This window comes from Macrotis lagotis, chromosome X (assembly GCF_037893015.1).
Source record: "Macrotis lagotis isolate mMagLag1 chromosome X, bilby.v1.9.chrom.fasta, whole genome shotgun sequence".
Taxonomy (NCBI): Eukaryota; Metazoa; Chordata; class Mammalia; order Peramelemorphia; family Peramelidae; genus Macrotis; species Macrotis lagotis.
In genome coordinates this window covers 581,803,209-581,830,802 of record NC_133666.1, presented here as the reverse complement: position 1 = coordinate 581,830,802, position 27,594 = coordinate 581,803,209, and the positions used below count along the sequence as shown (strand labels likewise).

At 32.7% G+C, this 27,594-nt stretch overlaps 1 protein-coding gene across 4 annotated transcripts in view; it reads left to right on the top strand.

Moving 5' to 3' along the window:
* TAF2 (TATA-box binding protein associated factor 2) overlaps nt 1-27,594 on the top strand; it is a 90,545-nt gene that overhangs the window by 35,530 nt on the left and 27,421 nt on the right. For all 4 annotated transcript variants that reach the window (XM_074201466.1, XM_074201467.1, XM_074201465.1 and 1 more), the window contains exons 15-22: nt 648-713; nt 1,419-1,671; nt 3,415-3,555; nt 5,150-5,260; nt 12,594-12,787; nt 13,475-13,614; nt 20,452-20,521; nt 21,323-21,432. In XM_074201466.1, the coding sequence (XP_074057567.1) occupies nt 648-713; nt 1,419-1,671; nt 3,415-3,555; nt 5,150-5,260; nt 12,594-12,787; nt 13,475-13,614; nt 20,452-20,521; nt 21,323-21,432 (1,085 nt within the window). The remainder of the gene's footprint in view (nt 1-647; nt 714-1,418; nt 1,672-3,414; nt 3,556-5,149; nt 5,261-12,593; nt 12,788-13,474; nt 13,615-20,451; nt 20,522-21,322; nt 21,433-27,594) is intronic.

Genomic DNA, 27,594 nt, shown 5'->3' with positions numbered 1-27,594 from the left:
TTAACCTTTGATGCATTCATTTGCATAATTATAGTTGTGTTACATTTTTGATCCATCCCTGCCTACTTAGATTGAGAAGTAGGTGAAGATTATAAAATTAATAGCTAAAGATTAGATCACATTTGGATTAGCAGTAGTTTATTTGGAGGTTTTGGATTTTAGAGGAGAAGAAAATAAAATCACACATTTTACCTACTTCTCATAGTCCTTTTGTTAATATTTTCCTCAGTTTTGAGATGAGACACATGTAGGCCATATAGAAGAATAGATAAGAAATCAGAATTATTACTGTCTCCTAACTGAACTGTATCTCTGTATTGGCCCCCAAATTTTTTACAGGTAGATTGCTCTGCATTTGAATTTGCCCCTTATTTCTTTCAAGCTATTTCTAGTATCACTGTCAGAAAGCATTTTAATATCTGCCTTCAGGAGATAACATATTGGCATTATGCATGAGTTAATAAACGTATAGTGCTTGTCCTATCAAAGCTTGCTATATAGAATGTCATACTGCTGTTGTACCAACTCTTGTCAATTAAGTGTTTCAGCGGAGAAATTAATAGTTGTATATGTAGATACAAAAGGACTAATCAAATAGTTGATCAAAAATAGTTCAGCACCTTAACTGTTTTCTTTTTCCAATATAGAAATAAAAAGAAAAAAATTCCATTGATGAATGGTGAAGAAGTTGACATGGATCTTTCTGCAATGGAGTGAGTTAATTTGATTCAAAAGATATATCTGTATACATATTTGTTTTAATCTATAAATCTAAACTTTAATGATCTCTTGAATTGTAACAGTAGCTATTTAACTTCTATTTATTGTTTTATGATTTTATTTTGTTAATTTAGATTCTTTTCTTTGTCTAATTAATCTTCTTACCTATATTTTGCATGCTAAAACTTATAATAAGCTAAAAGAAGTTTGATACCTGATCATTCCTTTGATTTGAGTAAAAGTTATGCCTGGGTCATTTGTGTGACAGCCAAACTCTTATTTAAATAAAATATAACTTTTCACTTCTTAATAGTTGCTTTTTATCTAGAAAGATGATAATAGTTGCCAGCCACATACATTCATTTACCTGGGCTATATAAAGAAAATGGGCTCAGTTCTTTTTGTACATGACACAAAGTTATTCATAACAATTATTCCCCTTTCTGCAGTTTCAGGATAAAAGTGAAGATCTAAAGGGGCTTGGAAAAGGAAGAACCTTTTGGTATATGTGGTTCATTGTGCTTCCAATACCATTGATGCAGGATATGTTTAAAGTGTGTTTATATTGCAAATTTAAAATTCTGAATTTGTCTAAAATAACATTGTTAAAAGAGAATTCTGGTTTGTTAACCTCATTTTAATCTGATTTTATCAGATCATAACTTTAAAAAAGTGTTTATTTTTATCTTTTTGTTTAGTGCTGATTCTCCTTTGTTGTGGATAAGAATAGACCCAGATATGTCAGTATTAAGGAAAGTTGAGTTTGAGCAGTCTGATTTCATGTGGCAATATCAGCTTCGCTATGAAAGAGATGTGGTTGCTCAGGAGGAATCCATTTTAGCTTTGGAAAAATTTCCCACTCCAGCATCAAGACTTGCCCTGACAGATATACTAGAACAAGAACAATGTTTCTACCGAGTAAGAATGCTGGCTTGCTTTTGCCTTGCAAAGGTGAGACTTTGTATAACATTGAAATAAAATAAGAATTGTGACTTATTTTCAGTATTTTACTGTAATTTTAAAATTCTCTTGATACCCTATTTCAAAAACTTTTGTCAAGTACTTTTAATATTACTGATTTGAAAATAGTATCATTTTTTTAGTTTGAAAAAAGGTTTAAAAAGAACACTTTTGCAGTTGTCAAAATTGTTAGACTTTGAAACAAGAAGAGATTTTTTTCCCCACAAAGTATTTGTTTTATAGACCTAAAACAGTTTTTCTTTTTAATGTAGAGAGTTAAATATACCTTGGGCAAAGCATTTCCTTGGTTTTCCCAAACCCATATTTTCCCATTATGGATTAAAATCTTATCATCTTTCATATTTAGTATCTATAAGAACTATAATTTCATTTTTATTTGGGCACACTAATAAATTCTAGTTTATTAAAAAGGTATTGGAACTAAGAAATGTATAATAAAGAATAAGCATTTTTGTTTGGATGCATAAAAAAATCAAAGAAATTTAAAAAGCAATGAACAATAAAAAATTTCTTTATGTAATTATATTTTTCTAATTGAATAATATTTTGCTATTTTGTAACAACATTTTACACTAAAACATAAGTACCTTTGCTTCTGTTCATTATTGCTTTAGAAGTCTGTATACAACAAATTGTTGTTTCTTCATAGTTAATGAGGAATACATCAATTTCAATAAATCATTTATTAAATGATTACTACTTGTAGATCATTGTCCTTGGTGTAGAGGCAGAGATACAGTGATTAAATAAGATACAGTCCTTGCTTTCATAGAGTCTGTGCTCTAACCGGTTTATCTCTTGTCTTGACACTCCTCTTGAGTTATAGACCTGCATTTCCAAATACCTATTTGATACATGGGGCTGTCCTACTGTGCAATTTTGGTCTAAACCAAATTCCTATTTTCTTCTCAGAATTTATTGATCTTTCTTACTTTGTTGTTTTAACTAATAGCACACCCATTTTCCTGGGCATGTTTGGTAGAAACTTGTTAGTTATCTTTAATCCCCATTTCCCTCATAGCTCATCAGTTAATTCTTTATACAAAATCTCTTGAATCTTCATCTTTCTTCCCATTTCCAGGGAGATTATCCTGATCTAGGTCCTGGTGATAACTAGCATGGTAGTTTTCTTATCTCTTGTCTCTAATTCGTCATAATCACCACTGGCAGGTTAATCTTAATATGTTGCTCTCTTCCCAACACTCTCAGTGCCCTCAAAAACCTTAATTAGTCACCTGAATAAACTATAAATATTTTAGTCTAGCATTTAAGATTGTTTACAATCTGGCTGCCTTTCTAGCCTGATGATACTCCATGTAACATGAAACATCACCCAGATGCTTTCTGCCACTATTACTTCCTTCACCCTTCTCTGCCTCTACCTATATAAGAAAAGTTATTAGTAAATTAAGCATATAAGAATTTCAGATATTTGTTCTTAGTAACTAGGTTTGTTAAATAGAATACTTTGTTTTAAACATAAATAGAAAAAATAGTTGCTAACAAAAAATTATGAATTTTTGTAGAATTTTAAGCTTTAGAGAAATTCTCTAGTCTCTAAAATGTAGTTTTATTTGATTTAGTGATAAAAATTGATATTTCAAAAATGATTCAGTGTTAACATTTTTACTTTGAAAAGGAAGTTTTTAATTTAATTCTGATAGATTTGCAATAGTGCTAACAGTATATGCTTGTTCCTTTCTAATTATGCAGATTGCAAATTCCATGGTGAGTACATGGACAGGACCTCCTGCCATGAAGTCACTCTTTACAAGGATGTTTTGTTGTAAGACTTGTCCAAACATTGTGAAAACAAACAACTTCATGAGTTTTCAAAGCTACTTTTTACAAAAGGTATTTTCTAATTTCTTTTTCTTTTTTAGATTTTTCAAGGCAATAGGGTTAAGTGGCTTGCCCAAGGCCACACGGCTAGGTAATTATTAAGTGTCTGAGGTCGGATTTGAACCCAGGTACTCCTGACTCCAAGGCCGGTGCTCTATCCACTGCACCACCTAGCTGCCCCCTAATTTTGAACTGAAATCTTTATAATTTGTTATTGGTTATTTTATACAAAGTAAATTGTTTAAAAAATAAATAGTACTTTCTGACAGGGGTGGGGATAGCAACAACAGAGAGGATCAGAAGGTGGTACCTGAGCTGTATCTGTTTAGGAAAGAATACTGTGAAAATATTTCTTGAGCATTACCTTTTGGCCAAGATATTGATGGGTACAAAAGAAGATTAATTTAGCCTGTTAAGGAGTTTGCAACAGACATTTTCTAGTCCCCTTATTCACTGTTGCTTCTGGTGGGTTAGGGTTTTTTTTGGGAGTATTTGTGGTAAATCTGGGTTCCTCTTCATCCTAACACACAGTGCTATTTGAGTCAGAAATCACAACTCCTTTGAATACCACTGTTCTAGGGTTTGTGCTTTATTGAGGTATAGAATGTGAAAACCTAGGTTCATCTGTATACCACCATATAGCTTTTTTTGGAGGAACTGCTATAATACTAACAATTGAATGCATGTTTGTGGATATAAAAATCTGTGGTTCTATGGGTTCCTTTTCCCCTTTTGCCTTCTCCTGTGCCACTGTCACTGTGAAAGTTGAAGCGAATACTCCATAATGCCAATGACCATTTTGTATTTTTGTTTCATTGGTCACTGTAGCCTAAGCAGGCAAGAGGATGCTTTAGAACTTTGTCTTTAAAATTTTTAATCTTCATTTTGATACTCTGCTTTGGCTTATTTTTATAATGCTTTGTATGAAATTTGGTTCTCCTTTAAGTGAAAAGTAACTTTTTCTCCTCAAAGGAAAATAGATGCTATTTAATTTGACAAATTTCTATTAATTGTTGACCATTTTAAAGACTTTTTTGGAGGATCTAGTTAAATATGATGTATCACCACAAAATTAAATAAAACCTTGGCCCTTGACTTTTTCAATTGCCATTTAGAGTTGGAAAAATAATATATTTCATTAGACATGAAAACAATACTTAATGTTTCAAATACTGACCAGAAAGGAGAACTATTGTATTAGAAAAATATGTATGTGTAGTATATCTATATACACATACAGTGTGTGTGTGTGTGTGTGTGTGTGTGTATAGATAGATAGAAATAGATATCTAATTCTTTGTAGTTGTACAATATGGAAAATGAGAACCTAAGCCTAACCTTGTAGAGTTGGGAGGGGAGGACAGCTATTTCCATTAAGGGAGGACTAGGAACAATCAACATGAAATAGAAACCAGCAAATTAATGATTTATTTACCCAGGTTTCTTCAGTTTCCTTTTCTAACTTATTGGGATACCTCAGGATAGATTCTGAGAAAACACAGAATTCTTTGTTCTAAATCTTTATGTAAACATCAGGACAAACAAATATTTTTATTTAATCTGTAATTATAGTAATGAAAATAAAAATTTTTCCCCTTTCCTTTAGACCATGCCAGTTGCTATGGCTTTATTGAGAGATGTTCATAATCTATGTCCCAAAGAAGTCTTAACATTTATCTTAGACCTAATCAAATATAATGATAACAGGAAAAATAAGGTAAGAGATTGCTTATTATTTTATTTTGAAGTTAATTTTAACAGACCTCATTAAAAATAATTTATAAGCATTCAGTATTTGATACAAGTATATTTAAATTAAACCTTGTGTAATGAACAGTTTATTAGAGTAATAATTGATAAAGTCTGAGAATTTTCAGAATTTTAATTCTTTCTGGTATTGATTTGTTTCTGTTGCTTTATTTCTTCCTAATTTTTACTGAGATTTTGGAGATAATTTAACATAATTCATCTTTAAAAAGGACAATGTTTTTAGGACTCTTGATGTTAGTTGGGGGGGTATGGAAAGGGTAGGTCCTAGGTGATAGCTATATTAATGTCTTACAAACCAATGAAAAAGAAAAGAAAGGTTTTCTATTAGTAATCAAGGCATACTGTTCTTTTGGCAAAGCTTATAAAACAAGGATGTTCTTGTTATAGGGTCTGTTAGTTCAGTAAAGCAGTTAACCATAAGATTCAGTTCTTTGGATATTGGTTATAACCAAATTACCCAGTTGAAAAATCTGTTTGTCTTGGGGGAATACAATGAAAAAAAATTTCCCAGCAGTTCCCATTTGGATCTCACAGAAATATGCCCAATTAAAGAATAGAATTTGTTGTGAGAATTATAGATGTGGGATTAGATCAGAAACATATGAGAACTTGGTTAGGAAAGTAAAGTGGCTTAGAATTAGGAATTGGGCAGTTAAAAGACATTTACTTGTGTATTAGAGAATTCAAGAATACTCAAAATTGCTTCAGGTCAGTCATTTGTATCTTGCTGTCACTGGCAACTTTAAATCATATATAAGCTCTCATACATATACATGTTTATATGAATTTTATATATGTAATATATATGTAATATGTATATACATATACATATACACATATAGGTATTTATAATTCTCAATCTATTTTGCTTTTTAAAGAATATTTGAAATAATGAGTTTTTGCTCAATGATTTTTTGCTCTTTATTTTTCATTCTATGAGTCTATGATAAGACAGGGAAATCAAGAAAGTTAGTACCATTTTGGTTGCATTGAGAGAAGCATGTCTTCTAAGATTAGGTAAGTGATAGTCCTATTGCTCTTTGCCCTGATTAAATCATGCTTGGAATATTATGTTAATTCTGGGCCCTTTTGGGAAAGGATATTGAGGAGTGACAAGGTCTTGAGTCTGAAATATCAAAAGGGCAAACAAGATCTATATGGGTCTAGAGTCTTGGCGTATGATTATTCTGAAGAAAAGAGTATATGATCAGGGAATCATATTAGTTGTCTTCCTTCAACTATTTGAAAAGCCTGTCATTTGCAAGGCTGAACCAGGAACTGTGAGTAGAACTTTCTTAGCAAGTTAAGCTTTGCTATCAGAAAACAATTCCCAATAATTAAGATGATTCAAAAGTAGAATGAATTATCTCAGGGGGTATTAAGTTCTTCTTCACTGGAAGTCTTGAAGCAAAAGCTAGTTCATCACTGGGATGTTTCTAGTTGGATTTGGACTAGATGATTCTTTTTGTCTCTAAGATTGTGTATGATTCTTATGTCTGTGGAAGAATCACTTTCATGTGAAGGCAAAGCATGAGGAATATATATTTAGGCAATTCTTCATTCCAGAACTGATATTGCAATTGGATCTTGAGGGCAAGAAGAATTCAGTGTATGGAGGGTGGGGAGTGGGGGTAGGTGGGAGAGTCCTTATGAACTTTATACCTGCAAAGACACAGAAGCTAGAAAAGGCAAAAAAGCACGTGAAAGTGAGAGGGAGGGAGGGAGGAAGAGGAGAAGAAGAAGATGATGAAGATGATGGAGGAGGAGGAGAAATTAGAGTCAGGGTTAGGAAGGAGGAGGAGGAGGAGGAGGAGGAGGGAGGGAGAGGTTTGTGTTAACTTGCGGAAAGTTTAATTCAAGGATCAGGAATTTAGATTTTTTTCCCTTAATGCAAGTAGTGACTCCCAGAGGTTTTTGAGTAGAAGAATGATGTGATCAGAATAGAGCACTTTTTTTTTGCTTTCTTCTTAGTTCTTCTCACCAAAGTTTTACTCCATTTTCTCTTAAAAATTTAACTTTCTGTTAATTTTCATTTATACCTTCCCTTTTCTTTTTATCTGTCCCTTCTTCCCTTATCTTTCCCTTCCCCTGCCCCCCCATTCCTTGTTGAGTAGGATAGATTTTTTTTTTGGTGAGGCAATGGGGTTAAGTGACTTGCCCAAGGTCATACAGCTAGGTAACTATTAAGTGTCTGAGGTCATATTTGATCTCAGTCTTCCTGACACCAGGGCCAGTTCTTTATCCATGTACCACCTAGCTACCTGAAGTAGGATAGATTTTTAAACCCAAGTGGGAATGTATCTTCTTCCCTCTCTGGGCCAAATCTATTGAGTAGAATTTACTTAGTGTTCACACTCTCCCTTCTTTCCCACTAAAATTGTAAATCTTTGTGCCTCTTCACCTGGTGTTATTTATCATTCAGGCACTATTATGATCACAGCTTTATTATCTCAAAATGTCATCAAAGTACCATCACTTGATTGCTTGATTAGCAGCATTGTCTCAAAGCCACTAAGTACCCTCCCCTCTTCTGTCTCATAATCATTTTTTTCCTTTCCCCTTTTTCAAATACCCTCCAAGGACACACAATCTTCATGAGTCAAAGTATCATACAAAGCTAAGTGCTTTCAGGAACTATTTGTATCATTTGGATTCCCCCCCCCACCCCCAGACTATTTTCTCCCACATTTTAACCCTCCCAGGGTGCTTAACTCCACCCAGTGTGCTTAACTCCACCCAGGGTGCTTAACCCCTTATTAAGTGAAGTAAGGATTAAGTCAAACCCAGATTTAACTAACTACAAGAATCTTAAAAGGGTTCTAATTACTGGGAGATTCTGGAGGTCTCACTTGCAAACTTTACAAATGATTGCAAGTTACAGACACACTGACTCAGGAAAGGGGGATACTTGTGGGATACTTGTTATACCAAGCAACTAGTGGGAGCTAGTGACTTTATGACACCCTCATTAGACACAATGCTAAGCACTATGTGATTAAAGTGAGTCAAAGGATAATGAGACACTTAAGTTTAAGGTTAACATCCCTGCTTTTCAGCAGGACTTTTTGTCTCAGAGATGTCATCTTGGACCTCTTCAGTGGAGAGACAAGACCCAATCATACCCATGTCCTCTAACTTCATTCTCTTCAATCATATTTGACCCTTAAATTATCCTAAGAAAAGTAAAGTTCTCAAGAATTATAGAAGTGTTATATCCTTCCCTTTAGGGGTGTATACAATTTGAAGTTCTTGACCAATATTTGTTTTGTTTTATTTTTTCTTTCCCTTTTTCATTTACCTTTTTATGCAACTCTTGAGGTGTATATTTGGCAATTGTATTCGCTGTTCAGTTCTGGTCTTTGGGTCAGGAAATTCTGGAAGTCCTCTATTTTGTTGAACATGCCTCTTTTCCCCTTAATGATATACTGAATTTTGCAGGGGTAGTAAATTCTGAGTTGTAATCCCAGGTCCTTTGCCCTCTGATATATGGTATTCCAGGTCCTCCAGTCTGTCAGTGCTGAGGCTGTGAGAGGTCCTGTGTGAGTCTGATTGTATTTCCTTTACTTCCTTTTTTTGCTGCTTGCAGTATTTTCTCCTTTATTTGAGAGTTCTAGAATTTGACTGTAACAGCCCTTGGAATTGTTATCCTGGAGTCTCTTTCCAGAGGCTTTCTGTGTATTCTTTCATTATATTGTCTTCTTGTTCTAGCAGATTTGGATAGTTTTCCCTGATAGATTCCTGCATGATGTTTTCCAGATTATTTTTTTGACCTAGGCTTTCTGGTAGTCCGATGATTTGTAGATTATCTTTTCTGGATCTATTTTTCCAGGTTGTTCATTTTTCCTAAAAGGTACTTTATATTTTCTTCAGTTTTTTCAACCTTTAAATTTTGTTTGATGGAATCTTGTAGATTAATTGTTTTTTCTTTGTTCAGTTCTAATTTTTAGGGTTTTATTTTCTTCAGTTTACCTTTTGTGTTTTCTTTTTAAAAGTGTTGAATTCTCTGGTCAATTTTTCATAATTTTCCCACATGACTCTCATTTCTTTTTTTCCCCTTTTTCTACTTCCTCTCTTCTTTGGTTTTTTAAAGTTTTTTTTTTTTTTAGGTTTTTGCCAGGCAATGGGGTTAAGTGACTTGCCCAAGGCCACACAGCTAGGTAATTATTAAGTGTCTGAGGTCTGATTTGAACTCAGGTACTCCTGACTCCAGGGTTGGTTCTGTATCCACTGTGCCACCTAGCTGCCCCTTAAACTCTTTTTTTAATCTCTGCCATAAGTTTTTGGATTTGAGTCCAATTCACAGACTGTTTTAAGACTTCCCTTGTGAATGATTTTTCAATGATTTCTTCTTTTATCATGACATTATTATCATCATCTTTATCTGCAGAGTAGTTTTCTATAGTGAATGCTCTTAGCTTTTTTGCTCATCTTTGTTATTTTAGCTCTGATCCTGGTGTACAGGGACTATAGAGACAAGCTATTTTTTTTTTTTGCTGGAGCTGGGGGGGTCTGATCCCTAGCTTTCACTGGCCAAAATCCAGAGTAGAGCATTAAGATTCATTGAATAATGGTGAAAAGATTCTGTTAGAAATAAAATAGACTGAAGTAGACAATCCAAATTGGAGATTACTACAGTTAGTTATCAAGGGTTAAAGAGATAAAGGACTTAAAGTAGGTTGCTTATTGGATAATCAGAGGACCCAAAAGAATGGTACTTACTGAGTATCTTTTTTAATAAGGTAGTGACATATTGAAGTTGATTGCTGTGGAAACAGTAGAAGTTGGCAAATTGAAGCTGGATTCCTGAGGAAATTTTGGTATCCTCAAAAGAAATGAGAAGGTTGGAGAAACAAATTTTAAGGATATGATACAGTTATTATCAGTTTTTAAAGTGTCAGTTTTGATGTCAGTAAGGTAGTTGGAGATACTTGGACCAGAGCGGGGGGGGGGGGAGTATTGAGAGAGTTTTGAGTTTTCAAAGTTATGAATCCTTGGGGGAATAAAGAATTTTCTTTATTCCTATTCCTCCAAATATGAAAAAAATATTGTGAATTTAACAAAATAACAAAATTAGATAAACTTGAATCTTCCTTCTAATAAATGAGACTCTTCAAGAGTAACCTCTTTGAATGATTTTTTCCTTTTGCTTACTATCATATTCTGTGTTAATTTTTTTTTTCCTGTAAATCTCCTTTGATTTGGTAGCCTTTTTTATAGAAGTGTTAATTGAAGTCTTGGTAGGAGTTGAAATTACCAAGTAAGATGGTTAAGGACAAATCATTTGGTGGGATACTTGTTATGGCAAGCAACTAATGGGGGTAAAATGCTGGATTTGGATACAAAATATTTTAATTGGAATTCCAGCTTTATTGCTTACTCCTTGTGTGACCTAGGTTAGCTGTTCACCTTAACTGGACCTTACTTTCTTTTCTCATTCAATAAGGGGATTGAATTGTTTTTCTAAGGTACCTTCTAGCTCTAACTTTGTGATCATATGATCCTGAATGACAAAAGAGATGAAGCATGACCAAAGAAAAAATTAAGAAAGGTGGGAGAACCATAACACTACAGTGTCATGGAAGCCTAAGGGAAAAGAGGAAAGTGCAATACCATATGAAAGATCAAGAAGGCAGGTAGAATATAGATGAGGAAGTCATTAGTGAGCTTGAAGATGATTGGTGAATGCACAAACCATATGGTAAAACATTGAAGAATATAGTGAAGAAGTGGAGGCACCAACTATAAGCTGATCTTTTAAAAAGTTTAGCATTCAGAGGAGGGCATAGAAGGAAAGATGGCTGGATGGGGTTCTGTCAACTAAGAGAAGTTTGTGTATTTGTTGCTATGTTTTAAATTTAGGCTTGAGGGAAATAGCCAGTGAGAGATTGATTTAAGGAATAGTTTAGTAGAGTCACAAATGATTAGAAATGACAGATTTAACTGGTCTTTTGTTTTTGACCTTTTTTAGAGAGTTCCAGCTCTGCCTGTGTTGCTTTTATGACCTGATATTTTGTGCTCATATAACCTAGAGATCTTCAGGTCTCTTAGTTGAGATTTAGGGATTAAGTATGGTTGGTTTCAAAGTTATGGTTGCCTGGGGGAATAAAGAATTTTCTTTATTATTATTCCTATTCCTCTTAAATACTTTTTTGACTGATCCATGTTGTTGAATTTGCTTACAGATTTTGGGTGTTTTTTCTGAAATTTTACCCCAGCTTTTTTTTTTTAATTGTGAATTTTTAACAAAATAACTTAAAATCAGATAAACTTGAATCTTCCCTCTGATAAATGAGACTCTTCAAGTAGTAACTTATTTGAATGACTTTTTCCTTTGCTTACTATCATATTCTGTTTTAATTTTTTTTTCTGTAAATGTCAACTACAGTAAGTTTATGCAAACTTAAGGTCAGCGAATATCATTTTTCTTCTTTGTATCCATAGTACTTTCTATATAACAGGCATTAAATATTTATCGAATGTCAGTTAGTTGGTAGAGCAGATAGACTACTGGGCCAAAAACTCATCCTGAGTTCATATCTGGTCTCAGTCACTTGCCAGCTATGTAATCTTGAGCAAATCACTTCACCCTGCTTGCCTCAATTACCTTATCTGCAAAATGAGCTGGAGAAGGAAATGACAAACCAGTCCAGTGTCTTTACCAAGAGAATTTCAAATTTGTCCCAAAGAATTGAATATGACTGAAAAACAATAGAAAAAAATTATTTAGTTAATGGTTTATTTAGGTAATGTATGGCTAGGTGGATGAATAATGAGTGAATGTAAATTGTTGAATTTTGACTGAATTTTAATTATTCCCCATGAAAGAAGGATAACTATATAAGTTCATGATAAATTGCTTTAAGCCTAAGCATTGAATTCATTTTTTCAATAATGATCTGTTTTGAGCTATGATTACTGAGGAATAGAATTCTAGAACACATAATTGTAGGGAAAATTTTTTATGAGGTTTACTTTGTTATTAATACTCTTACCCGTATATTATTTAATTTTTTGACCTGAAACATAGTTTTGCTGGTGCAGTAGATATAAAGTGTTTCTGGAGTTAGAAAGATCTACTTTGTGAATCTGGGCAAGTCACTTAACCACTGTTGACTTAGTTTCTTTATCTATAATCTGGAGATGACAATCCTTCCTAACTCTTAGGTTTGCTTTGTAAAAAAATTCAGCGTAATACCTGCCATGTAGTAGGTACTATTTAAATGCTTATTTCTGTCCTTCCATTCTTTGTCCTCTACCTTATTGTGTTTTTTTGTGCTTAGTTTTCAGATAATTATTATCGTGCAGAAATGATTGATGCACTTGCCAACTCAGTGACACCTGCAGTCAGTGTAAATAATGAAGTTCGTACATTAGATAATCTAAATCCGGATGTTCGTCTTATTCTTGAAGAAATCACTAGGTTCCTAAATATGGAAAAACTTCTGCCTAGTTACAGACATACCATAACAGTCAGGTACTATTAAATTCTTATTTCACTACAGATTCCTTTATGCCATTGGAAATGTCATCTGTTTTATTCTTGATGTATTTTATTTCACAAGGAAAAAATATTCAAAACAGCTTGGAAAAGTAAGCTTGGAAAAAAAACTATCTAGAGAGTGTATTTTAATGCAGCATTATATATAAGACTATTGGAAAATATATTGTAAATGAATTCTGGCATAAAATTAAAGCACATGTTTTGACATCTGACATAAAATAGTATATTATGCATATGAATATATTATAAGATTAATAATTTGAGATGTTTAGAAAGTTTATACTATTTTAAAATACCTGAAATTATAATTTTGCATATTTTTTAAATTTAAAGAAAAATTTTAACTATAAATAATTATTGGGACGAAATATTTAGTTAAATCGCATTTTGTCCTGGTTTTATTTTTTCTAACTTATTCTCTTCTTAACCTAATTAGAATATATTACTTTAAATACAAGTTTAAATTAGATGCGTGAGTTTTGAAACATGTGATTTGCAGTCTTCTAGATAACTTTAACAATTATTGGGATAACTAAAGCAAACTTTGATTATAATATGACTATTTCCTAGAACAGTATTAATTTAAAATCTTAAGATATGAATTGTAATAATTTTTACCTTAAGGTTTTTTTGAAGATTACTAATTATTTTTCCTCCTAGCTGTCTGAGAGCCATTCGGGTACTCCAGAAGAATGGGCATGTGCCAAGTGATCCTGCTCTCTTTAAGTCTTATGCTGAGTATGGTCACTTTGTAGATATTCGGATAGCAGCTTTGGAAGCAGTTGTTGATTACACCAAAGGTAATGTTCGATACAAAAAGAAAAATGTTAGCATTTCTCTCATTTCTTCTGATATTGCTGGATCTTTTTTCATTGACTTCAAGATAGTTATTTAATAATTTTTTTATATTAAAATGCCTCTCCCCACTTCCCCCCAACATCCATATGGTGAAAGAATTCTTCTTTCCTTCAAGATCCAATTGCAATATCAATTCTTGAGTGAAGAATTGCCAAAATATATATTCCTCATGCTCTACCTTCATATGAAAGTGATTCTTCCACAGACATAAGAATCACACACAACGTCAGAGAACAAAAAGAATCATCTATCCCAATTCCAACCAGAAGCATTCCTACTACCAGTGGTGAACTAGCTTTTGCTTCAAAATTTCCAATGAGGAGGAATTTAATAATGAGACAATGCATTCTACTTTTGGACCATTTTAAGTATTAGGAATTGTTTCTTGATAACAAGGCTAAACTTGCTCCTAATAAAGTTCTACTCAAAAAATTGGTGAAATTCTTTAATCGTTACCAAAAAAGAAAAAAAATTAAGATTATAGATAGCTTTATGCTTTTCAAGAGATTAATGTTTTGACTCCATTAGTCTAATTCTTAATTATGTTCTTTCAAAAGTTCCTTAGTCTTTGAAAGAGTATACCCAACTTCTTCATTGTACATATGGAATATTAATCTTTTTTTCTCCGGGGGGGAAAGAAGCTTACTAAGAAAAGAGGTGTATTTCTTTGCTTAAGTATCAAACTATATCTTATGCCATTTTCTGAGGTGCTAGAAATAAAATAAATCTAATTCATTATAGGAAGATTTCCTTTCTCTAAAGAATTTCCTTTCTCAAACTAAAAACTATAAAGCTATAAAGCATTTAGGTTATTGTTAGCTTTTAAAAGATGAGTTTGCCAAATAAACTATTTTCATCATTATTATTATTATTATGGGAATAAAAAGTAAGCTTGAGGCTACAGGATAGGTATGTTGTTGCAGCTTATTAACTTTTACCAAGAAGTCTGTTTAATATTGTTCTTAGATCTGATATATTGTGACTCATAAATGACCTAGGCAATTCTTAACATATATAATTTGAATTCTTGAACTCCTGTAATTTGAAATATCTGTTTTGCCAAACAAACCTTCCTATTAGATATTACATTTGCCAACCAACAGTCTGGGCAACTGTAAGCACTTGTTCAAACTCATAAAAGATGTACTGTATCAAAGGCCAGACTTTTCTTTGATCCCCAAAGTAATATATAGTTACCATGTTAAAATTTTGAGAATAAGCTAAATGCATTAGTATCAAAGAAATTTAAGTTTGTCTAGAATAGATGACACTTCAGGGCAGTTGTCAGAAGAATCCTAAACTATTATATTTCAAACATAAGCAACTCTAGGAAGTGAAACAAATTTTTGTTTTTATGAAGCAGCGGTATTCCCCTTTTAGTTACCTGACCCTATTTATACAGATAGCTCATTATCTAGAAGTTCCATTTCACACGGAAAGATCATTTTGTTACAAGCTATTTGAATAGTAACCGTATTAAGAAAATTGAAGGAGAAAAGACATTTCAAGATATTGTAAAGAACCTTTTAAAATTCCATTTATCATAACTTCCTATTTAAAAAAAATATTTTTATTTTATAAAATATAGATACATACTTAGATGACTCTACTGAATAATCAAGGTAGTCTCTCAGGTCCTTAAACATACCTTGCATCTGATAGCTTCTAATGAGAATTAAGATTTAAGTTTGATTGATAGCAGTTTTTTTAAATAAACATTTCTTGTACCCCCACATTGATCTCCCTTAACTGTGAAATATCCTTTCTGTATATCCTGTTCTTTCCTGCTTTCATTTGAAAAAAAATTTAAGTGAATTGCAATTTTAAAAAAATGGAACAGGAATTGGTATCATCAAAAGATGGTTATTAATTCATTCCTTTAAAAAATCTGCCTTTCATTTAATTAGATACTGAGAGTTGAAGAAATAATTCAAAATAGATTTCATCCTTAAAGTGATGATTCAAAATCCAACAATTAAGGCAAAACTCTGAGTCAGTACTTATATCCGCATACTGTCTCTTCTGTCCCATATACCACAGTCTAAGTATTCTTTAATCTAAATTAAAGAATACTTTCCAATCATGCCTAGGTCCTGCTAGTTTGTCTAATGCCTCCTCATGGCCAGGTTTAATGTTCCAAATAGAGCAATAATGTATTTTATCCTTGATACATTCCTGAAGAGTAAAAAATGAATTTGTGAACCTCAAAATTGAAAATATCAAGTCATTTTCTTCTTGATTTCTTATAGAATTTCAGGGAGTTAAGGTAAAGCTACACCATCAACTTATAATTAATAATTATAATAATAGCTAATATTTATAGAGAGATTATTGTAGAATCTAAGTTTGTTTTATTCTTACTAGGCAGTGAAGGTTTTTGATGAAGTGATTGATCAGAGAAGTTTATTAGAAAGTTGATCTGAATTGTAGTATAAAGAATGGATTGATGAACATAGATGTAGGAAGATCTGTTAGGTTCTGACAGTTTTCTAGGTTGGTGACAAGTAATAAGGGCCTTGAAACCCAAGTAGTTGCAGTAGGAATGTAAAGGAGAAGGCAGCTGAAAGATCATAGAAGGAACACTTGGTAACTGATTGGATCCAGAGAATAAGGGGAAGGGATGGCAACAGTCAAAAAAGACTTCAGTTTAGCAGCAGTTACCTAATTTCCTGCTTCACCAAGAAGTGAGTGTTCTTGATTGCCAGGAGAGAGTGTATAAAGAATGAGAAAAAGAGAAGTCTATAAACAGACACTTGGGAGTCATCAGTGTTAATGGTATGTAACAGTGAGGAGATATCACCAAGAGACAAGTCTTTACAGCATCATTTTTCTGTCACAAAATTCTATCATCCTTTTTTGATGGAATTTATATTAAATTTTTCTACTTATATACACCGTTATTTGTTAATATAGACTCTACTCTTGAATATAGCTCTGTTCAATAAATATATTTAAAGATATATAAAATGATTTTAAGGGATATTGTAAAAATTTCACAAAATTAAAAAAAATTTATATTAAAGTTATGTGCTGTATAAGTGCTTGTTGATTGATGTAGCATATTTTGGATAAAGGCTAATGTTTTCAAATAAGAAAAGAGCAAAATGGTATCAGTTCTGAAGTTTTTAGAATTTCTAGTTGATAGGATTATAGAATTTAAAGCTAGAAGGGATCTTAATTATATACCAATTCAATCTATTTTATGTGAGGCAAATTAGACCATGAGAGATTAAGTAATTTGCTTAATGTCATATAATTAGTAAGTAGATGTAGGATTTATATTTGAGATCAATTAGGTGGTACAGTGGATAGAGCATTAGCCCTGGAGTCATGAAGTCCTGAGTTCAAATCCAATCTGCAACACATAACAATTACTAGCTGTGTGCCCTTGAGCAAGTCACTTAATTCTGATTGCCAGGGTCATCTCCAGTCATCCTGAATCATATCTGACCTTTGAACCCAGATGACTCTGGAGGAGAAAGTAAGGTTGGTGACTTAGCACAGCACCCCCCCCCCCCACACTCAAATCCAGTTCATGAGTCATGGCATCACCTCCCTGATATTATGGTCTTAGAGAATGAAGGACAAAAATAAATCAGACTGACATGCATTCTATGACTTGAAGCATCATCATTATCATCATCATCATCATCATCACGAGACCTCTATAAACGCAGTGTTTTTTCTACTGGCTTAAAAGTATGAAGGAGGGGACGTCATATGATATGATGGTAGTGTTATCATTTTTTTCATATTGTTCTTTGTATTAGGTACATACTTGTCATAGAAGATTTAATATTTATAGTTAATTGATCTGAGAGACCTATGTTTGGGAAGTTAAATTATAGAACTTAATTTATGTTTCCTTAAAATATCATATAGTAGACATTTCAACATGGATCTATTTGAATTAATTAAAACCGTAGTACTGTACTAAGATAAATAAGGAGGGACATACAGAAGAAAAAAATAATAGAATTAGGTGTCTTGGGGGAAAATAAAAAAGAATTTCATCTGTTGGTTGAAAGAGGTTCTGAAGGATAATCACAAACTAACAAAGAAGCTATACTGACCTTATACTACCACCAAATATTGTTTTGTAGCAAAAATCAATTAGTTGTAGTTCAGTTTCAATTTTCATAATCTCTTTGCCCAAGTGATCCTGGCCTGGGAAGCACTGTCTTGTAGTAATATGGTAAAGTTGTTTGTTTTTCTTTTGTTTACTTTTTTAAAAAAATGTATATATTTTATTTTAATATTCATTTAAAAAAGTCTAAGTTCTAAATTCTCTCCTTTCTTCAGATCCCACACCTTTTGAGGATAATAATATGATAAATATAAGTATTTAAATGGTTAGTGTTATCTTAAAGTGAGAGCAGAATAATTGAAAACTTAAACTCTATCTTAATTTAATCTTTTTTATTTCCTGCATTGTAATTAATTAACTAAAATTATTAATTTATTATTTAAACATTAGCTAGCACTGTAATTAGCAATATTAGGAGAGGAATAAATACCAGGATTCAAAAATAGGACCATAAATTGAGAGCTAGAAGGGAATAGAGAAGGCTTTTACAATCTCATTCATGAACAGAGGAGGGGAGAAAAGCCAGAGTGGGGAAGTATCTTGCCTGAGGCCATACAGGTGTTACAAAGCAGAGCCAGGCTTTGAATCCATGACTTTTTACTATGAATCCACTCTTTGTTCCATTCTGTCATACTGCCTTACCAATATACTTCTGGAAAGGAAAAAATGACTTTCAAAGAGTGACAATGCAGAAGTTATTGTTAAAAAAAACTTAACAGAAACAGAAGGTGAATAACTATAATAATATGAACTAGGATTGTCCACATACTGATTTAATTACTGCACCTATATGATAGAGAAATTAAATAATTCTCAAGGTTAGACAAAGAAGAAGTCAAATTGAAAAGAAAAATAAAGGTTATATAAAAACTGATTATTTGAGAAATGGAACTGAGAATGTACTTGAGGTACAGTTAGGTCACAGACTCTTCTTTTATAAATTGATATAGCGATCCTAGAGGGCACCAAGAATCTGTTTAACATTTTTTTTCTCAATTACTTGGATAGAGGTATGGATGGCATAGTTAAAAATTTTTTGCAGACAATAAAAAGTTAAGGGAATTTTTAGCATATCAAAGGACAGATCTCAGAAGGAATTGATTGGATTAGACAAAAATCAGACTAGGTCAAATTTTATAGGAAATGATGTAAGTCTTTATTTTCAAGTGCAGAAAATCAATTTCACAACAAGATAGAGGAATAACAGTATAGCATTTCATCTGAAAATGACTGGGTTTTTTTGAAAAGGACTGAGGTAAAGTAACAAGCTTAGCATAAGGAGCACTGTGATATGAAAACCAACAAAATCTGGTGTCACCTTAAGTTTCATCATAAAAGGCTTATTGTCCGGAGAGATGGCAATCCCATCATATGCCTTCCTTGTTGATGGAATAGTGTGTCAATTTAACGTCTCATTTTAGAAAATAAACTGGAGGTTGGTTAGAGTTGTGAATTCTGTATGGTGAATTCATGACATATTCAGTTGAATAAGAATTTGTTGAACACCTGTGACATACCAGGTACTCTGCCTAGGTACTAGGAAAAACAAAAATGAAAATAGTTCTTGTCCTCAAGGAACTTATATTCTCCTGGATGATTGAAGGCACTGGGGAGATTTAACTTGGGGAAAGGGGATTCAAGACATACTGGAAGTCATGTATTTGAAAGTTTTTAATGTGAAAGAGATCAGAATCTTTTTGGCTTCAGAGGCGAAAGTAGGAGCAATGACTGGAAGTTCATGATTGAGGCTTGATTTCAAGGGGAAAAACCTTTTATGCTGAGAACTTTCTAAAATTGTATTAGGCAGTCTGGGGTGATAATTATTATCATTTCTGCCATAGAGGGTCTTTAGGTAGGGATGCGATAGTCACTTACGGATTTTATTGAGGTAATTCTTGTTCAGTTTTTAAGGAGATAGCCACTCGAAGTTCCTTCAACTGATTGATTCTGTGGTTCCTTGAAAAGCAGCTTGGAAAATCTGATAGTCCTATTGAATGCAAAAATTATTACTATTTTCAAGTCTGAATGGATTAGTGGAGATTCTGCAGTTATTTTCTTATATTTACATTTTACTATTAACAGATACTTGTCAATTGTCTTTTTTTCCTCTAGGTGTTGAGCTAGATTGGAGGAGGTATCACCTCATACCAAAAGGATAATCTTTCACTTTGCTTGTCTAGCTAGTATAACAGCTATTCTTTGTGCAAGCTTACTCAATCCTCTAACCAAAAACTCCTTTAGTGGGAAACAGACAAATACAAAGATAAATATAATTCAGACCAAATTTGGAAAGTGTGAAAAGGAACATGGAGATTTTTATGGTGGTTCAAAAGAAGGAGAGTTTACTTCTCTAATTAAGAAAGGAGATAATTTGGGGTGGCTAGGTGGTGCAGTGGCTAGAGCACCGGACCTGGAGTCAGGAGGACCTGAGTTCAAATCTGGACTCAGAGACTTAATAATTACCTAGCTGTGTGACCTTTGGCAAGTCACTTAACTCCAGTGCCTTGCAAAAACCAAAAAAGAAAGGAGATAATTTTAAGATAGACCTTGAATAGCTGTGTGGCTTTGGGCAAGCCACTTTAACCCCATTTGCCTTGCAAAAACCTTAAAAAAAAAAAGATAGACCTTGAAGAGAATTTGTTCATCAAATCATAACTTGCTACTAATTATTGTCATTTTTGTATTTTTACAGTGGATAGAAGTTATGAAGAATTACAGTGGTTGCTTAACATGATTCAGACTGATCCTGTACCATATGTAAGGTAAGTTTACGGTGGTCACCTGTGATATTTTGTATTTATAACATTTTAAATGTTTATTTTACTTCTGATTCTATGATTTTTCATTTTCTGACACAGATGGTATAGAAGTTGTCTTTATTTTCATGCTAATCATTTTTCAAATACTTATGAGCACTGCAGAATGACTTGACCAAGTGATCCCATAAAATAAATGTTTCTTGTTGCCTTTGAATACAAGAAAAACAACTCCTTTATTTGCTTTCATAAAAGGACAGGCTTTGAGTCTTCCTTTCAGCAGTTCTAAGGAACAATCATTTGCAAGTTCCTTTTGTTTTCTGTTTTCATGTATACTGAAAATACCAATGTGGATATGATTCTTTTACTCTAATAGTATGCTAGTATGGACAATAATATCACATTTAATAACTTAATTGTTATGTTATATATTATTCTTGAAACTCTCTACCCTCTTTTTCTATTAGTACCATCATTGCAGAAGTAGAAGAGGGTTTAGAACTGAGGACGATCTTTTCTTGTTTCAGGAGTTACCATGACCACAGAATTTATTAACTTGTATTCAGCCTCTTTGTAATGAACTTTTCCATACATAGCTAGACTGATCCTTGGAAAAAGCAGTCTGTCATCCAAACCGTATGAGAAAATTTCCAACATTATAGGATCTGCTAGATTCTATAATTACACTCTGTACCCTTTAGGAACATAAGATCATTTGCATGCCACAATTGAAATGAGACTTTTTTAGAGGTCTAGAAGAAGTTACTTGTCTTCTATAAAGAATATTTCTTTTTTATTTTAACTTAGGCACAAGATTTTAAACATGCTCACTAGGAACCCACCATTTACCAAGAATATGGATTCTCCCTTATGCAATGAAGCACTGGTAGACCAACTTTGGAAACTTATGAATTCAGGTGAGAGCAAAGTAGCTCTTGCTACTACCACTACTATTTTATAGGGGTTGTTGATCCTTAATATTTTTGAACTTATAACTGGTTTTCACTGCTTTTTAAGAACTGAAGGACTTTAGGATTTAGTCTTTTATTTTTTCCAAAGCATTCTTACTAATCTTGGTTAGTATGCTTTATTAGATCAATCTGGAATTGGAAATAGGCAAGTCTGAATTCTTCTGCCAGTTATGTTTACAAGTCAGTGAACTTCTTCATCTGCAAAATGGGTTTAATAGTACTCAGTTACTTTTCAGAGTTGAGGATAAAATAAGAGTGGGTGAAAAAAAGTTGAGAAAGTGAAGCTTTGTACAGATTCAACATATTATAGATTGTTAAAATTCTGAATCATGAATTTGGAATTAGACATTGATTCAAATGATTAACTAAGATTAGATTTAGAATGTTAGGTATGTGTGATCTAGTGGCAAGAAAGTCTACATTAAGAGAACAGCTCATTCATTTATTATATGGACCTTGCGTAAGTCACTGAACCTTTCTGTTGTAGGGTTTAAGTAATATGATATTTGTAGAAATACTTGATATTTATAAAATCCTTGTATTATAGAGTATTATAATAAATAATGTATATTTAGTAGAGAGACTGTGGATAGTGAGGTATAAAGGTACTGAACTTAGAATTATAGAACATGAGTTCAAATTCTGACTGTCACTTATTATCAGTGTGACACTGGGCAGGTAACTTCACCTTTCCATATCTGGAAAATAAAAGGTTGAATTAAATGATCTTCAAGACTTTTCAAGGTTTAGATTTTTTCTCTTAAGAAAGAGAAGATTTTTTTTTCCTATGAAATGGTTTTCAGAAGGTTTTTGAACATTGAAGCTTTGTTTTCTTAGCAATAATTATACAATACTGAGGCATCTTGCCATCCGCTCTGCCATTACTCTCTTGTCCTCACCTAAAACAACTTGCCTGCCAGATTAGGAAACACACTATACCTCCTACAAAAATTACCTGATTAACTGTATCTAGCTGCTGCTAGGACTATGCTTCAAATACTCTTTAGTCATCTACATGGCCACAAGTCTGCCTTGTCATCTTACCATTCCCTTCTTTTTCACCTCTTTCTTTTTTTCCCTGGGAAAAGTAGTTAAATCAATGCTCTCATTTCTAGTGGCCAAAGGCATGGCAATTTATGGTTCTATATATTCATTTACAAACTTTCCAATTTCTCAACACCAAAGATAGTACCTGGCACATGATAGATTCTTAATAAGATCTTTTTCATTCATCTGTTTACTGAAAGATGGAGCACAGTGCATCATCATAGAAGTGAGAAAAAGAAATATTTTGAGCAAAGAATAAATTAAAATGTGACCTGTTTACTTCAGTTTTCAGAACCTGTTAACTTATTCTTAATTTCAGCTTGTATTAAATAACAAATTCCCTTATTTCATTTGTCATCAGAGGCATGATATTGCTGTTCATTCTTTTCAGTTGAATCAAACTCTTTGTGATGCCATTTGAAGTTTTCTTATCAAAGATCCTAGATTGGTTTGCCATTTCCTTTTCTAGCTTATTTTATAGATGAGGAAACTGAGAAAATAGGCTTAAGTGACTTGTCCAGAGTCACACTGCTAGTAAGTGGCTGAGGCTGGATATGAATTCAGGTTTTCCTGACATTTCATAACATGCTTGGCACATTAACTCCTGTACCATCTTGCTGCCTTGAAATATGCATATTAATGCTTTCAAGAAGGATAAACATTCTAGGATAAGAAGATATCTTCTTGTGGTCTACAACAGAACAGGGAGTATCTATCCCTTGTGATCACTTATCCATTAAAAGTAGAAAATGTTTTGTCCTTTGACTTGTTAAATGAAGGCCAGTCTATTTTTAATCTGATGAGAGGTGTATTCAAAATGTACCTAGTATATCTCTTCTAATTTTTTTATTATGCCATTTGACATTTAAATTAATATAATTAACCACTGTAGGGAGAAAGAATGTAAAATTTTAAAAAATGTTTAAAATTGTTTTAACATGTAATTGGGAAAAATAACATTATTAAAATAATAAAATAAATTATATAACTTGTTTATTGAGTAAATTTTATTATGATATATATTCAAATTTCATATATATATATATATATATATATATATATATTTCACATGGATGATCTCTAGAGGAAGCAACTAAGTATTAAACCCTTCCTATGTGCAGGCATTGTCCTGAGCACTTTCCAAATATTTTTTACCAGATGTCCATTGGACATTTCAGACTGGTTGTCTTGGAGACATCTTCAGCTTATCATATCCCAAACTGAATACTTGCTTTTTCTACCAAAGTCTGCTCTCTTCAAATTTCCCCATTTTGGGGGGGGGGGCAAATTTCAAATCTTATTTCTACTATCTTTCTAGCCTCTCAGGTTCAGAACCCAGACATGATATCCTGTAGTCTTTATTTATTTATTTTTTTTGTAATCCTGGACTCTTTAACTTCCCCTTGTTCCACATAGTCAGTTATTATATCCTGCCATTTGCTTCATCACGGTTTCTCTTCTTCTCTTCATACACCTGATTGTTCAGGTCCTAATCTCCTCTCACCTTCATAACTTCTAGTAAGTTTCCCCACTCTAGTCCATCTTCATACTGCTGCCAAAGTAATTTTCTTTAAGTGCACTCTAACCATGTGATTCCTGTACTCAGTCCAATTAGGTGACTTTCCTGTTGCCTCTTGTTTAGCTTTTTTTTTCTTTTTTCTTTTGCTAGTATTTTGTTCTGTTTAGTTTTTAAAATCCTACACAGAGGAATAATATGAACACAGTTAGAAAACGTTTTACTATATAATATATATTCTCCAATATAATAAAAAAAAATTACTATTTAAAATTAATTTACTTACTCAGTGCTATACCAATCAAACTACCAAAGGATTAGTTGGTAAAGCCAGAAAAAATAATTAGAAAATTCATTTGGAGGAATAAAAAAACAAAGAATATCAAGGGAATAAATGAAAAAATTTGCTTAAAAGTATAAAATCTCAAACTATACAACAAAATAATAATCATTAAAAGACAATTTGTTACAGGGTTGGAAATAGGTTGATAAGTGGATCAGATTAGGCACACAATATATAAGAACAAATGAGCACAGTTACCCAGTTGTTGGAGAAACCTGAAGATCCCACCTATTAAGAGAAAGAACTCACTATTGGACACAGACTGTTGGGAAAATTGGAAAGTAGCCTGAAGGAAACTAGCTGTAAGCCATATTCAGTTTACATCTTTGTACCGTATCACACTGTACTCCAAACACACTCAAAATAAGTACATGATAAAGCGTGATATTATAAACAAATTGGTGGACCATTGAAGAAATTAACCTTCAGAGATTTTGATGAGAAAGTGGGATTCACAGAAAGTTAAATTAGCAATTGTGATCATTTACAATTTAAAAAAATTTCACAAAAAATCAAGTGCTTCCTAAATAGGAGTAGAAAACCAAGAAAAAAATTTCTGCTGAAGGTTATCTGATAAAAGTATTATTTCTAAAATAAATAGGGAGCTGAGTCAAATTTACAAGAAAAAGATCCTTTACCCAGTGGATTAATGGTGCAAATATATATATAAATAGGTTGTTGTGAGAGAAAGAAATCTAAACTATCATTAGCCATATGAAAAAATATTCCAAATCACTAAATATTAGAGAAATATCCATTTACAGCAAGCCTTAGTTACATCACAACCCATACTGACTAAGATGACAAAAAGGAAAATGACAAATGCTGAAGGAGCTGTGGAAAACTAGGTGTATTAATACATTGTTAGAACACTTCACCCTAACCATTTTGAAAAGTCATTTGGAACTGCACCCAAAAATCTATTAAACTGTTAGCTTTTGATAACAGTAGTACCATAGAGATCTGGATCATGCCTTAAGGAGATAAAAGTAGAGAAAAATTACTTAAATTTACAAAAAATATTCTTGGTAACTCTAAGGAATTGAAAACTGAAGAAAATCTCATCAATTAAGGAATGTCTGAACAAGTGGCAGTATATGAATGTGATGAAATATTTTGCTTTAAAAAATTAAAGGAATGGTTTCAGAAAAAGTTGGGAAGATGTATATGGTATGATAGGCAAAGTAATGGGGAAAACTATATATATATAACTATATATAAAGTTATATATATGATTATATACATATATATTTATATATAATATATATATAATATATAAATATATATATATTTACATACATATATATAAATATATATAACCTTGTATAGATAATCAGCTCTGAAAGACTTTGTAACTTTGATGATAACTACAATTGGTTTTTTTTTAGTTTTTTTTTTCAAGGCAAATGGGGTTAAGTGGCTTGCCCAAGGCCACACAGCTAGGCAGTTATTAAGTGTCTGAGGCTGGATTTGAACTCAGGTACTCCTGACTCCAGGGCCAGTGCTCTACCTACTGCGCCACCTAGCTGCCCTGATAACTACAATTGTAAAGAACTTATGATGAAGCATGCTATCCACTTCCAAACAGAGAACTGATGGACTCAAAAGTGCAAACTGATGCATATTTTCATTTCTTTTGGGGTGGAGTGAGGGCAGATCAGGGGTTGGGGGAAAGTGGTTGTCTTCACTAATGCAAGAATTTGTTTTGCTTCCTATGCATGTGATGGATTTTGTTTTTCCTTTTTTCAACTGATGAGGCTTAGGTGAGGGAGAGAATTTAGTACTGAAAATAAAATAAAAATTGAATTTCAAAAAAAAGAACAATCATTACTACTTTGAGAAGGAAAAATAAACATTAATGAGCAGGTAGAAAAAAATAATAAAGCCCTATACTACCTGACCTCAACCTATCTTTCTGGCCTCACTGGACATTACTCTTTCACATTCTGTAGTCCAGCCAACTGACCTTTCTATTTCTGTCTTTTTTTAATTGATTCATTTTTCCAGCTACAAACAATGGTAGTTTTTTTAACCAATCTTTTTTTTTGCAAAGATTTGAGTTTTTACATTTTTCTCCCTCCCTCCCTTCCCAGCTTCCTCCCCCTAACAGAAGACAATCTGAAATAAACTCTGCATTTATAACTTTGCTGAACAGTAGATCCATATTGATCATGTTGTGAGAGAAGAATCAAATCCAAATGGAAGAAAGAAAACATTGGAGGGAAAAAATGACCAAAAAAAGACAACTTTTAAAAATTGAAGATAATAGCTTTGGTCTTTATTTAGACTCAACAGTTCCTTCTCTGGATATCGATGGTATTTTCCATCACAAGTCTTTTAAAATTGTCTTTGATTATTGTACTACTAAAATGAACAAGCCCATTGTAGTTGATTATCTCTCTATGTTGTTGTTAGAGGGTATAATTTTCTTCTGATTCTGCTCATTTCACTCAGCATTAGTTCATGCAAGTCTTTCCAAGCTTTTCTGAAATCCCATCCCTCATGATTTCTTCTAGAACAATAGTGCTCCATCATGTACATATACCACGATTTGTTCAGCCATTCCTCAATTGCTGGGCATCCCTTCAATTTCCAATTCTTTGCCATTACAAAAAGAATTGCTATGAATATATTTGTACATGTGGAATTTTTACCCTTTTTTCATGATCTCTTCAGGATCTAGATTCAATAGTGGTATTATTGTATCAAAGGTTCTACAGTTTTATTGTTGTTTGAGCATAATTCCAAATTGCTCTCAAAATGTTATATGAGTTCACAAATCCACCAACAATGCATTAGTGTCTCAGTTTTCCCACATCCTTCAACATTGATCATTTTCCTTTCTCATCATATTGACCAATCTGAGAGATGTAAGGTGGTGTCTCAGAGATGCTTTAATGTACATGGCCTATTTCTCACAGAAGGTGGTCCATGCCTTCAATGCACTCCCTCCTTATCTTACACTCTTAAAAGTTTCTTCCTTAAAGATGTTCTCAACTTCTGTTCTCTTCTTTTCCTATTTTGTATTTAACTGTTGTTTAAAATTGCATTTATTGACTTTATTCTGTATATATATATTTGCATATGTACTTGTTGCCACCTTGCTTAGAATTTAAGCCTTGTGCTAGTAGAGAAAGAATACTCATATATATTGGTACATAATGGAATATCTGACATGTGGTAAGTATTTAATAAAAAATTG